This window comes from Drosophila pseudoobscura, chromosome 3, assembly GCF_009870125.1.
Source record: "Drosophila pseudoobscura strain MV-25-SWS-2005 chromosome 3, UCI_Dpse_MV25, whole genome shotgun sequence".
NCBI lineage: Eukaryota > Metazoa > Arthropoda > Insecta > Diptera > Drosophilidae > Drosophila > Drosophila pseudoobscura.
In genome coordinates, this window is record NC_046680.1 from 3510593 (window position 1) to 3525400 (window position 14808).

General features: G+C 39.5%; 1 protein-coding gene across 6 annotated transcripts in view; it reads left to right on the forward strand.

The window, feature by feature from the left end:
* Positions 1-14808, forward strand: part of stw (laccase) — a 104646-nt gene that overhangs the window by 58517 nt on the left and 31321 nt on the right. For 2 of the 6 annotated variants that reach the window (XM_033379226.1, XM_033379228.1), the window contains exon 1: positions 12344-12775. The exons of 1 other annotated variant lie outside the window; for it this stretch is intronic. In XM_033379226.1, coding sequence (XP_033235117.1) covers positions 12655-12775 — 121 coding nt within the window. In that variant the 5' untranslated portion in view covers positions 12344-12654. Of the gene's footprint in view, positions 1-12343; positions 12776-14808 lie in introns of those variants that run through there. 3 more of the 6 variants (XM_033379231.1, XM_033379230.1, XM_033379227.1) reach the window with 2 other exon arrangements.

The following is a 14808-nucleotide window of genomic DNA, read 5'->3' on the forward strand; positions in this document are numbered from 1 at the left end:
GTTATATTTATGCAATTACTAATAAAATGCATGCAATCAAGCTCTACTATATGTATATCATACGTCTGTGCCTAGAATTGAAGGCGATGTGCAATGTTTTCAGCACAAGACACCTCAAAGAGAGATCTGAATGTCTTTTGCTCAGCCTTCAATTTTCTGCACAAATACCTCTGATTCCTCTTTTGGATCTTTGAATCCAACTGCTACTTTCCTGTCTTTATCGCAGGGCATCCCTCGGCGGTAGCAGAATTTGCACAAAAATTATTGTTTTATTATTATTGTTGGCGCGACCGACGCGATGATATTTTACAAATTGATTGCCGATTGCACACACACACGACGCGGGTCACGAATATGTTTGCATATGTATACTGCAATTTCTTGTATCACTGCCACTTATTGTTGTTGCCTATAATCAAATTTACAGTCCACCCGGGGTGCGCCATGAAAAGTAAGAAGACTTTTTCTAAACAAAAATTACCGAAAACTTTGGATGACTATTTAATTATATGTATTTGGCGGGTCGAAAATTATTGCGCTCGATCTCTTTCAATATTAACAATAGACTATATTTCCTTTAGAATACAATCTTCTATTCTAGCTAACCTACGGGGGGAAAAGCGGGGCGAATTCGCCAAGAGCGAGAGAGCGAGCTTTTATTGCGCTCCCGCTTTGCCCTAGCCTAACTTACACTAGACTTCATAATTACGATATAAATAATTCAAATATTATAACGATTACGTTGAGGAGAATGGTCGTTTTACCGCAGCGCGTTGTCTTTATAAAATTGTTAAAGAAGAAGAGTCACTCCCCCCAGGTTTGGTGCTAATAGTGGCAAGACTAATGTCAGCTTTTTGCTTTTTGAAATGGAAAAACCAGTAATTAACAGCTAATGAATGTATCTATAACATTAATTGTTTCCCGACTGACTTTTAACATTTTGAATTCACGCTGTCGATTTAAGATTAGTTAATATGAGTGTCTTTGCAATCGGTGCAAAGACCCCACGTTTATAATTAAAAATTGGCAGGAGGTCATTGACCTCACGCTAGTGTCAAACAAACTGCTAGACACAATCAAGAGCTGGAAAGTCCTAGGAGACCACTCCTTCTCAGACCACAGGTATATCGAGACGATATTATCCTCCGAGATCCCCAAACCCACCGACTATATCAACCCCAGAAAAGCCAACTGGGAAAAATATAGCACAACCCTGGAGAAACTACTCCCTCCTACCGCTCCTAAATGCCCGAACACGGCAATACGTGAACAGGTTCACGGAGGCGTGCAATAAAGCCTTTCAAAGCAGCATGGCCTTCTAACAGACCAAGGGGGAAAAAGAAACCCTCCTTGTGGTCTAAACAACTAGACATCCTTCGTAGGACTCTCTTCAATATAAAATCAGTCTAGCACTATACAAAAAGGAAACGAGGAAGGCTAAAAGAGCCTCCTGGCAAAAATTTTGCTCCCAAATCAAGGAAACGTCGGAGGCCGCAAGACTCCGGAAAGTTCTCTCAGAAACAACCCCTTTGGTAGGTTACCTAAAAATGAATGATGGTCGTGGACCAACTACAGTGAGGAGTCCCTACACATTCTGCTCGACACGCTTTTTTCCCGGATGTACAGCCACCGAGTCGGCATACCTCCAAGGAGAGGAATCGGTAGAATCGATAGACCATATCCTTACAAAACGGAACATAAGTTGGGCAGTAAACAGCTTCAACCCGTTTAAATCGCCAGGCTCGGACCAGGTAATCCCGGCCCAATTTCAGAAGGCCGGGGTACGGCCATCAACTGGCCACATAGTATCTTCCGGAAGATACTGGCGGTATGCATAATACCGCAAGCATGGCTTAAGGCTAGGATAGTTTTCAACCCTAAAGCAGGCAAATCCTCACACTCAACCCCGAAAGACTTTAGACCAATCAGTTTATCGTCTTTCCTACTCAAAACCTTTGAGAGACTTATCGGGTTACAATTACGGACAACCATAAGTCCCCAGCTGTACTCAAGTGCGCAGCATGCCTACCGGAAAGGAAAATCCACGGAAACGGCACTTCATGAAGTGATCTCGAGTGTAGAAAAATCGTTGCATCTCAAAGAATACTCACTAATAGCTTTTCTCGATATCGAGGGAGCCTTCAACAACGTTACACCGGGCGCCATTACAGAAGCCCTGACTGACCTGGTGGTGGACCGTAACTTGGTGATGCTCATTGATCAATTGCTCATACGCAGGACGGTGACATCTTCGATGGGATCATCTGCCGAGTCAAAGTATGTCAACAGAGGAACCCCGCAAGGGGGAGTTCTGCCTCCTCTTCTGTGGAGCATAGCAGTCAATAAGATTCTATGCGACCTGGAAGAGGGGGGCTGTGAAGTAGTGTCATACACGGACGTCGTTGCAATTATCTTCGCAGGGAAATACCCCCAAACACTATGCGACCTAATGACCGCAAAGCTTGCTCGATTGTCCGGATGGACAGAATTGCGCGGATTGGGACAAAATCCCTCGAAAACGGAACTCGTGTTATTCACAAAAAAATATAAGGTTCCGCCCCTCAACCACCCAACACTAAATGGATACAGGATCTCCTTCAGCGACAGTGCCAGTTACTTAGGGTTGGTAATTGACAAAAAGCTTAACTAGAACCTGAATGTCAAGGATAGGGTGAAGAAGGCAACGACAGCACTCTACACTTGCAAAAAAGCTATCGGCCTAAAGTGGGGCATGAACCCAAGCATAGTCCTATGGATATATCTGGCAATAGTCAGACCTATAATACTCTACGGAGTTACTGTCTGGTGGCCTGCCCTAACAAAAAGGACGATCACCAATCAGCTGGGCAAGGTTCAGCGAACGGCCGCCCTCTGCATCAGTGGAGCTCCTCGAACTACACCAAATTATGCGCTAAACGCCATGTTATGCCTCCAGAGCCTTGACCTTGCAGGAAAGGAGCGGGCAGAAATGGCAGCAATACGTCTTAGGGACTCTGAACAATGGGTACCTCAACACATACATAGGTCACTCATCTATACCAAATAAAAACAACATGGTCCCAGCAAGAACGGACTATCAAGTTCGAAGGGAGCACACGGAGACTCCATTCAGCACAATTATCCCTCATAGAGACGAATGGCTCGAGGGACTCCCCGGCCCAGACGGGGCCATAATCATCTTCACGGATGGCTCAAAGCTGGACGGCAGGGCTGGAGGGGGAATCTACTCTGAACAGCTATACATAAGGCAATCTTTCAGGCTTCCGGATCACTGTAGCGTCTTCCAAGCGGAAGTTACAGCAACCAGGGAGGCTCTGTACTGCCTTCACACGGTTACCACCACGGCAACCAATCTAAACATCTACAGCGCTAGCCAAGCTGCAATCAGATCACTTAACGCGATCTCCTCGAACTCGGCTACTGTGGCGAACTGCCGCAAATCTCTTCACGAGATGGCTCAGCAATTTGCTTTCAGCCTTAAATGGGTCCCGGGCCACCGGGACATCGAGAGCATAGCGGACGAGCTGGCTAGATCTGGTACTACGAACCCCCTTCTCCAAGATAAGGAGGATATTTGTATGCCTATGGCCACCTGCAAGCTCAACAAGTGGCAAATAGGGCCACAGCTCGGCAAACATAGCCGACCATAGATAAGAAGCGCACCTCAGAGCTCTGCAAACTAGGCAGGGAAAGGTGCAGTGCGATCATACGTTCCCACACAGGACACTGGCTAGACCACGCAAGTAGGCTGGGTGCCCCATACAATGATTTTCTGCCGCAGCTGCAGAGACGAGGACGAAGAGGAGACAGTGGAACACCTGTTCTGTTCCTGTCCAGCTCTCAACAGACGGAGGCTGCATCACTTGGGCTCCGTTTTTTTGAACGACATCTCGGAGATGTCCACGCTGTGTCCCAGAAAGATCGCAAACTTTATAAGAGCATCTGGATGGGACAACTGTTGACATGAAATCTCACTGCAGGGAGGGAATGATCCCAAGCGGTATCACAACGGGCCGAAACCGGCCTAAGTGTGCCGGGCTCCGAGCGAGCCTGGCAGCCGTCTCTACCTAACGTAACCTAATATGAGTGTCTACATTTCAGTACGGACAACTACAAGATTGAAAATATGAACTTTATAAATGTAAGAGTATGTTATAAATTGGTGAATAAAGTATATTAAGTACAGGCGCAAATAAAAAGCTGGCTGTTGATACAACTATTCGACACAGGTACAACAATACGTGCCTGCACTATTCTTAGTCGTCACCCTACAAAAAGTGCTAGCCGTGAGACGCAAAGCAAACACCTCAAATAATCACATAATCGTAATTGGAGTGCCCCAAGGCAACTTTATCAAGCCAATCCTCTACGTATTGTATTGTATTGTATTGTATCTTGTCCCGCAAGATAATGAATTACCTGGGCGTCTATATGGATAGACGGCCCACCTGGCGCAAGCACATAGAAGCCAAGAAGACGTATTTTACAATTAAAGAAAGTAATCTCTACTGGCTAATAAACACACGCTCTCCCCTATACTTGGACTATAACGTACTCCTGTAAAACTCCGTGCTGAAACCTATCTGGATTTATGACTCCGATTTATGAGAAAACGCAAGCAGAAGCAACGTCGACATTATCCCGCGTGCGCAGTCTAGAATACTGAAAACCATCACTCATGCACACGCACCAGCCAATCTTGCAGACACAGTCGGCTGCAGCGAAATAATAAGCCAGCACAGCTCCAAATTTCTCATAGGGCCGTATAATATTCATACAATTTGAAAAATTAGAAGAGTTTTTCTAATACAAAATAACCGAAAACTTTGGTTGGCTGTATCTTGATATAGATATATTAGCGGGACGAAAAATATTAGGTGCGCTCGATGGTCTTCAATTTCAACGAATCCCTTGTGTTTCTTCACAATTTAATCTCATAGTCTAGCTAACCTACGGTGGCACAGCGGGGCATATTCGCCAAGAGCGAAGGAGCGATCTTTAATTTCGCTCCCGCTTTTCCCTAGCGTAATTTAAACTAGACTTCATAATTATGATTAACAATTTAAATTATTAAGAACTGCGGCCATGTCACTCAACACAATTAACTAATTAATTTTACAAATACATATATTAAATTAAGATTTGATTACATGTTGTCATTCCCTTATGATGAAGATGGAGATCGTGAAGGCCGTCTTCAAAACAATAAAAAAAATATTAAATTATTAGATTTGAGGTTTGGGGTGGGACCCCAACCATTATTTTTGCACCACAGGCCTGGTACATGTGATGGCAATATTCGGTGGTCCGGGACGCCTATTGATGGGATCGGGATAAGTTTGCGGACTCGACGGACTCTCCGAGGTGATAAATTCGGCTACCAAATCTGCATCAGTTGTCGTTGCCTTTGGAGTTACAAAGGATATCATCTCCTGCACTGAAGGAGGTGTCGGAGTTAGTTTCTTAGATGCCGACGGCCAGAAGGCTGTTGGCAATTGGTCCCGCGGAGTAGTTTTCTTGCGCCGGGTGTGCAGGGTGTCCATGGCCAAGAGCCGATCATATTGCTTCTTAAAGCCCTGAAGTCTACTTCATGGACAATCGCAAGATCGTCAAGATGGACGACAGACCAAAGTGCCAGACAAAAGCTGAAGCCGAAATCATTAAAAGCTGAGAGGAGAGAGGTTGCTTCAACAGCTTATATGAGAGAGAACTAATGCAGAGTAAGTTATTTAGATTTAGGTGATAGGGAGAGAGCTGATAGATCAGCTAAGGCTACGACAAGAGAGCAGGCTAAGTGCAATGTGAGAGCGTACTTACGAAAAGCCACACGTCTGAAATACTACGAAAGACAATGGACGGATAAAGAGTTACAAACTCTTGGTCACAAGCTGTTCCAGAATGTGCCTGTGGATCATAGATACATAGATCATAGATTTTCACATTGCAGGATAGTTATCTTATTGGATATGATGTCCGGGACCCACTGTTACTTTTAAAGTCGTCGGTTCTGCTGCCCCGAGTCTTACACGAAAGCAAATTCAACCTTTTTGGCAGTGACGGCAACACTATGGGTTGCCGGAAACCAAATACTGACCTGCATAAGAATCAATTAAGACAAACAGTAAAACATGGCGGGGTAGCGTTATGATGTGGGGCTGCATTTCGACAAAAGGAGTAGGAAATGTGGTGTTCATTGGAGGAATAATGAATCATGATCAGTATCTGAAAATTTTAAAAGAAAAATGTAAGCAGATAGCGTAGAAAATGGGCATTGACAACACGTTCAAATTACATCAGGAAAACTAACCGAAACATTAAGCCTATGAAGTAAGGTCTTGGCTGCTATATAACTGCCCAAAATTAGTAGAAGTGAAACCGCAATCGCCTGATCTAAGCCTTATTGAAAATTTTCGGAGCTAGCTGTACCGCCGTTTACGCAAAACGCCAATATCGACTATATCCGCGTTACAGAAACGGCTTCAGGAAGATTTGGCCAAAATCGGCCATGAATATACCCAAAAAGTCTTAAAAAATATGACAAACGCCTAAGCGACACATTAAAAAACGAGGGGGAACGTTGAGAGTTGCTGCGGACACCGCAACTCTACAGTTATACCCGATACTAAGTCAGTATGGCTCTCCTCCGGCAGACGCCGCTAATATTAAACGACACGACAAAGAGTGCGTGCGAGAGAGACAGAAAATCAGTCTGAGCGTGACGTCGGGCGCTGCGTAGAAAGTGCAAATTGATTTGTTTCCTTTGGCTATAAAAATGTTTTGATCTGATCCAAATTCAGCAACCTGATATATATGATCATTTTCTATGATTCTGCGTTTTTAGTTTTCTCGTATCTTCAAAATTGTAGATGCCACAGATTTTCGTCCTTTTGGGGGCGGAAGGAGGTGAGGCGAAATTCTGAGATATACGTTTTATAGTGAGATCTAACAGGAGTGCGGATACCAAATTTGGTTACTCTAGCTCTAATAGTCTCTGAGATTTGTGGTTCCTCCAGATTTTCGTCCTTTGCGGGGGCGGAAGGGGGTGTGGCGAAATTTTGAAACAAACTCGTCTCGGTCCGATATATTAGGAGTGTGGATACTAAATTTGGTTGCTCTAGCTTTTATAATCTCTGAGATCTAGGCGCTAATGTTTTACTCTAAGCAAAGGCGCCTATGCTACGTGTGTGTTAGAGAGAGACAGGGCGAGAAAAAATTAAATTGTTTTCTTGATGCTGGCTATAATAATAATACGATCCAATTCAGATTCTGCAGTCTAAAAGATATGGTCATTCTCTACGATTCTGCGTTTTTGGTTTTCTCGTACCGTCGAAATTGTGGATTCCACACAGATTTTCGTCCTTTGTGGGGGAGGATGTGGGCGGGGCGAAGTTTTGAAATATTTTTGAAGCAGTGATATATCACAGAAGTCTGGATCCAAAACATCGTTTCTCTAGCTCTCATAGTCTTTTAGCGCTAGGCGATGAAGGGGACGGACAGACGGACAGGGCTCAATCGACTCGGCTATTGATGCTGATCAAGAATATATATACTTTATGGGGTCGGAAACGATTCCTTCTGGACGTTACACACATCCACTTTTACCACAAATCTAATATACCCCAATACTCATTTTTAGTATCGGGTATAATAATAGGTATCATAATATAATATAAAATTACGCTTTTTTCGAGATCAGGAAGGTTTATTTTAGACTAATAAGAATATACCAAATATTAAAGCAACGCAAATTTTGAGCTTGTTTGTTTAATTATATTTTCTCTATTCATTTAAAATAAAATTATTAATCTACCTCTCTGAAAATGTAAAACTTCTAGCTTTATTCCCTTATTAAATTCATTTTTTTTTTAGTTTTATGCGTTTTACTCGCGTTTGAAGTTGAGACAAAAAAATGCCGAATATTAAAGTTACCCACTGTACATTTTCTCTTTCTTGTTTTCGTTTGGTTTATGAGCTGTGTGTGGTTTTATCATTTTGTATTGTAATTTTGAACCGTGCTAAATGGAATAATATTGTAAAATCGTATACAAAATTTTTAAACCGTGTTATTTCAAAACCGTGTAAAAAAAGACCGTGAAAAACCAGAATTAGGTGTATATGGAAGTGGGTTTATCTTTTAATTATTTGGTCTCGGTGGAACTGGATCTACGTCTCGGTGGTGCGAACAACTCGACTGGATGGATTCTTTGTGTGAGGGCAGGCTACCGAAAAGAAGACGTACCATTCTGAAAAGCTGATAAATGCAGGTATAAATAAGATCTAAACACATTGTGATTAAGCTTTCGGTCTGGAAAATTATGATAATTTATTCCGGTATTTTTTCAAAAAATTTAGACTTTGAAAAATCATTATTTCTTGTGTTTAAGTTACCTAGGGATTAACTTCACAAATGCCATTTTACTGTTAAAATCTGTTACAAATTCAACATTTTGGTATATAAAGAAAAAGTCGTACCTCGAAGAACTAATATTTTTACATTTCCTAAGTTGTTAAAGGCTAAACTTTGAAAAAACACAGCCAAAAATGATCAATTTTGAATTTGAAATCTTAATATTTCCCAGACGGTAAGCTTAATCACAATGTGTTTAGATCTTATTTATACCTGCATTTATCAGCTTTTCAGAATGGTTGAGCTGAATTGATCAGCTTTTTAGAATTTCAAAGTTCAGGCAGGCATAAGATAGGTTATATGAAAAAAGCACAACCACTGAAAAACATACAAAATATACCAGTTTTAGAAATAACAAATTCATTTTAAAAAAAATCATTTTTGAATATGAAATAAACCGTCTTTTATTTTTTATTTCGATTTCTATGTTACGTAGAATTTCGTTTTATATGTGCCAAGCATAATGAAACTAAAAGTGAATGTATTTTAATTGTGACAGGTTTCTTTCGTTTCTTTTTTTTGGGTGTTCGTGTATATATACATACATCCATACAATGCATGTTTGTATATTCTTTGTTTTTGTCTGTGTATAAAGAGAGCGGATATTAAAAAGCAAATTCCATTCATATAATGTGGATTAAACAATGAACCATGGGCAAGCCTACACAGTCTACCCATACTAAAACACTTATAGTCCAACACTGGAGCTATAGTTGGTCCAGATTTTGCTCAGCTACTGCTTTAACTTCTACCACATTTTACATTTTCTACCACATTTTGTGCTCAGATGACCGTGACCGGCACTCTTCCATCTTCCAATAAGATAGGTCGAAATAGAAATTTACTAACAGTAAATCCTGTAAGGGTTAATAAAGAAAGACCTTTTTAATGATAATCACTGATCATAGTGGTCGTTTGGCATCCTGTGCTCCCCACAATAATCTACATCGACGACAACCTTCAATGACGGACGACTCTCAACTATTCTAGCTCATGTGCAATTTTAAAACGAGGGGGAACGTTGTGAGTTGCTGCGGACACCGCAACTCTACAGTTATACCCGATACTAAGTCAGTATGGCTCTCCTCCGGTAGACGCCGCTAATATTAAACGATACGACAACGAGTGCGTGCGAGAGAGACAGAAAATCAGTCTGAGCGTGACGTCGGGCGCTGCGTAGCCACTGCAAATTGATTTGTTCCCTATAAAAATGATCTGATCTGATCCAGATTCAGCAATCTGATAGATATGGTCGTTATCTATGATTCTGCGTTTTTAGTTTTCTCAAATCTGCAATATTGTGGATGCAACAGATTTTCGTCCTTTGCGGGTGTGGAAGGGGGTGTGGCGAAATTTCGACACAAATCGGTCAAGGTCCGATATCAGAGGAGTGTGGATACCAAATTTGGTTGCTCTAGCTTTTATGGTCTCCGAGATCTAGGCGCTAATGTTTTACTCTAAGTAAAGCCGGCTATGCTACGTGCGTGTTAGAGAGAGACAGGGCGAGAAAATATGAAATTGTTTTCTTGATGCTGGCTATAATAATAACACGATCCAATTCAGATTCTGCAGTCTTAAACATATGGTCATTCTATACGATTCTGGGTTTTTCGTGTTCTCGTATCTTTAAAAATGTGAATGCCACATATTTTCGTCGTTTGTGGGGGAGGAAGTGGGCGGGGCGAAGTTTTGAAATATTTTTGTAGCAGTGATATATCACAGAAGTCTGGATCCAAAACATCGTTGCTCTAGCCCTTATAGTCTTTTAGCGCTAGGCGCTGAAGGGGACGGACAGACGGACAGGGCTCAATCGACTCGGCTATTGATGCTGATCAAGAATATATATAATTTATGGGGTCGGAAATGATTCCTTCTGGACGTTACACACATCCATTTTCACCACAAATCTAATATACCCCAATACTCATTTTGAGTATCGGGTATAATAAAATCCTGATCTATAATTATTATTTACATTTCTGTTTTTCCAAATGATTAATATCGAAACGGCGCAATTTTCAGTTTATTCCTGTTCCTTACTTGGACGGATGCCCGCTATTGTTCAGTAATATTTAAAAATTGCCTTTACGATTCTTCTCTTTGTGGTGTGACCTAAGAAATTCGTTATTCTGCGAGGCATTATGTTCCGAACAGTACATTTTAGTAACTTAATTTAGATCTGTAATGAGAACGTCAAATACTTGATACTTGCTGCACGTTGATACTGACCCGAACAATAGAAAACTATCCTTAAAGCGGATTACATATTGTGTGCAAATATTAACTCAATCGGTGCAAAGCTTTTCAAGTTTTTACAAGATACATAAACTAAAAAAAAACAGTTATGGCCTTGTGCCGCGAACTACTAATAACTAGTATTCAGTTATTACACATTTTTGTATACCAATGATTTATTTAATTTCAAAATTATGGTAAGAGGCAAAAAATCAGAACGTCCCTTTTTCTCCACTTGCATTTGTCATTAGAGATGAGAAAAATATAGAGAGAAAGAAGAGACCGCTATTTATATTATATTATACCTATATAATATTAATTCTTGCACTTCGCTTATTGTTGATTTTAACTCTAAAATATTTTCGATTTGTTTTCATACCGCACCGTCCGTTACATCTCTCTTTCTTTCTCTCGTCATACCAATATCGCCATTGGATGCACACTGTACGAACAAGAGTGTGAGATAGAGTGTGTGATTCCGTGGAAAATAGCTATCATTATTGTAGCTTTAAACTATTCAACACCATATTTACGCGAACAGATTTTTTCTGAAAGATTTGGGGACTTCAAAACATTTTATCTTTAAACGGTTCGACCGATTTCAATAAAATTATTTTTTGGCAAAACTTTGGCAACAATTTGTCCAATTTGCGAACAGCGATACCAAACGACATGCAAAATCTATTGTACAAATTACATATATCCAAGTACCATTGAAATTTGTTGGTCGGTAAAATAGTAAAATAGCTTCAATATAACCAACGAAAATAAAATAAAATAAAACCGGTTACATTTTTCTTGAGTTTTCAGATTTAGTCTTTAATAATTTTCTTTATTACGGCTTTGCATTTGCCTGTTATCAATCAATGAGGGATCTACACTTTAGTAGGACTGGACCCCATAATTCTGGAACCATTTGACAAAAGTCTGCCCTACCCAAAAAGTTTTCGATAAAAATGAGATTCGGTGACAGCTGTACAAGTCGAGACGTCCAACTTTGCGGTTGCAACCCAATCCCTAGCGTGCTCTTTTGAGTGATTGGGATCCGGTTGAACGATAATTTTTTGTAAAGATCAGGAATTCTTAAATTAGTTCTCTTTTAAAAAATCATACTAATTTAATTTCATCAGTCGATACGAACAGGCACAATACTAACAGACAAATTGTAATTATTTTTCATAATTTTTGACGATGCTGAAGTCTTAGCCTTGATACACTTCGACCAATTTAAACAATATGTATGTACTTTGTATTACATAACAGAACTAGAACAAACGTCTTGGGAAATAAACTTTCTTTTACTTATTTTTTTGTTTAAATTTGAAAAAGATAGGCTATTCAAATCTTCAAATACTACATATAGTATATATATATGTAGCTTATGCGTATTTTTTGTAAGTCGAGGTATAGTAAATAAGACCTTAAATATGTACATTGAAACTACTTTAAATATTTGAAACTCGAAAAACACTCTCTAATTTTGATTTCAGACACAGAAATACAAAAAAAAACTGGCTACGTCGTCTTTTAATTTTTGTATTTCTCTATTCGTGCTTTACGAAGCTTTTGTGAGCTGTGGGAGCTCTGAGCGACTTACTCTGAGATCATGATCAAGTTGGCTGCTGCAATTTCTTGCGCTCTTCGAGCCATGGAATGATTCACTCAGCCATTCCTTTCCCCTATTCGTTCGTAAGCTTGGTTTGCATTGACTTTTACGTTTGAAAGATTTTATATAGTCATACGTTCGCAGCTACTGCTTCAGTTTGGTGGTTAATCGCGGTGTGCGTACTTCGTAACGCTGTACTCGACTCAGCTAGAGTATCTTTCACCTAGTATATAAGGAAAAATATTGTCTCATTGTAATCTGTGCCTGCTTCCTGCTTCTCATAAAAGATACTAAACAAAAAAAAATTTTAAATTGTGTTATTGGGACGTGGCTAAAGCTCAAAAGTGAAAGAAAGTTAATAATAATTGCATACATTGTCGTGAAAATTAAACCTATACCGCTGAAGATGAAGCGCAAAGGATTTCAGCAGGTTATTACTCTTTTCTCGGTTATGGCCATATTTTCGGATTTTCCTGATATTGAGGCGGTACGCGTCGCCAGTTCGCAACCGAAGCAACGTGCTAAAGGTAAGCCAGCCAAAATTCATTTCACTTTCTCTTAGCACCTGACTTAATCTGAAAGGGGGATATACTATAAATATTTATTTCTTTTCGTTTATTGAGCCCACCACAGACTTAATTTTAATAACTTAGATTAATTATTTGGCCATGTTTTTTTACTTTGTGGGGTTCATAAAACGACAAGGACGAACAGAGTCGCGCGCTTACGTAAACATACCACATCAAGAAAACATAATTATATTTTTTACCAAATGGGCTCGCACGGGAAAGAAAACATAATGGTCCGGCCTTGTCCATGGGTACTTTCATTTTTTGTTGGCAAGAAAAGGCGTCTTGCATGTAAAATATTCAAACGGATATGCACAAAATACTCTACAACGAGCATAACAAGTTATCACGCTATACAACACACGTACACAACGAAACTGTGAAAATCCAAGAGTTGATGCAGGTTACAAACTTTGTAGCAGGCATTATGTACACATGTACATATATGTACATATGTGTGTAAGTAGGTACATACATATACGACTATGTACAAAAATTCACAGTTAAACCACTGTGGCAAGCTTACATTCACTAAGGCAATAAATTCAAATGCAAAGAATGCTACAATTGAGAGTGCTGGAGTACAAGATAACCGGTATCCAGTTACAAAACAGTCGAAATGAGAGCTTTTTCTCGCCGAAGTTGGTATACTCTAGCCAATGCACCATATTAAGTTGGACCTTATTCGTCATGAAGGTTATCATGGCAGGTGTAAGTTCCGACCCATTCAGTGCTTCTTTTTATGCGGTATTTAAAGAAGTTTAGCCTTGAACAGAGGTATCGCAGTGTGTCCTAAATTTATTGAAGAACAGGGGAACAGTTGAACAATGTCGCAGTCGGTAACAAAAAATCAGTTGTCCACAGTTTTGAAACACACAGAAACGCAAACAGAAAACCGGTAATTATTAACCATTTTAAAGCAAATCCGCATCCGTTAAAGCTTAACTATGCAATTTCTTTAATATTTACGTACAATTTATGGCTTGCATAGGAAATAGCTCAGATTAGGAATAAATTCAGGGCTTATTCGATATTTATAAGACTACACAAACATTAATCGCAAAGCTCCAGTAACAAGTGAATACACTTCTGAATATAATTAGGCTTGGGAAAATAGAAAATCCCGCCGTAAGAGGGCATGGTTTTATAAGATACCTCTGTCAAAAAAACAATACGAGCAGTCACTGCACTATGTGAGTATTAATGTACATACGTCATTTCTCGCTGTCTATGACATTGTGTGGTGTTGTCAGTGCTACCACACCCCATAAAGATATTTACATATATACATTCGTATGTACATACATACATATGTATAAGCTCATGCGACTGCAACTGTGGCAGTCAGATGTGCCAAACCGAATGAAATTTACAATTAAAAATAATATACAAATTGATTTTACTGTCAATTTACTCTTACTTCCTGTATTAACATACATAGATATATAATTTTACAACTACATATATTCTGTAAATAGTGCTTGGGAATTGCAGGGCTCGCAGAGTAAAAAAACATTATACTTTAATGCACAGGTATGTACGATTTATAAAAAATAAGGTACATAGATATGCATATACAGTGTATATATACATATATACTCACATACATAACGTATAAGACAAATTTAAATTCAGCAACAAACCCGTTGAACCCGTTGTATTCGCTGTATTGATTAGGGCTTTGAGACAGGTATACAATATTAGCTATAACGCACAGGTTGATCGCAAATGTCACGTCAGATAATTGGCAATTATAACGATAGCTTAAACATTTTGGTTCTTTGCTAAATTTGAGAATAATTAATAACGAGGGTATAAAATTGGATATGTTAAAACTTTATATACAATGTAAATGATTAAAATCGGCCGCACATGATTAAACATATCTTTACAATTATAACCGTAATAATGAAGTAATATAAATGAATTTAATACATACATATCTATGTATGTGCCTATATTAATGGAATATACTCGATATCACACAATAA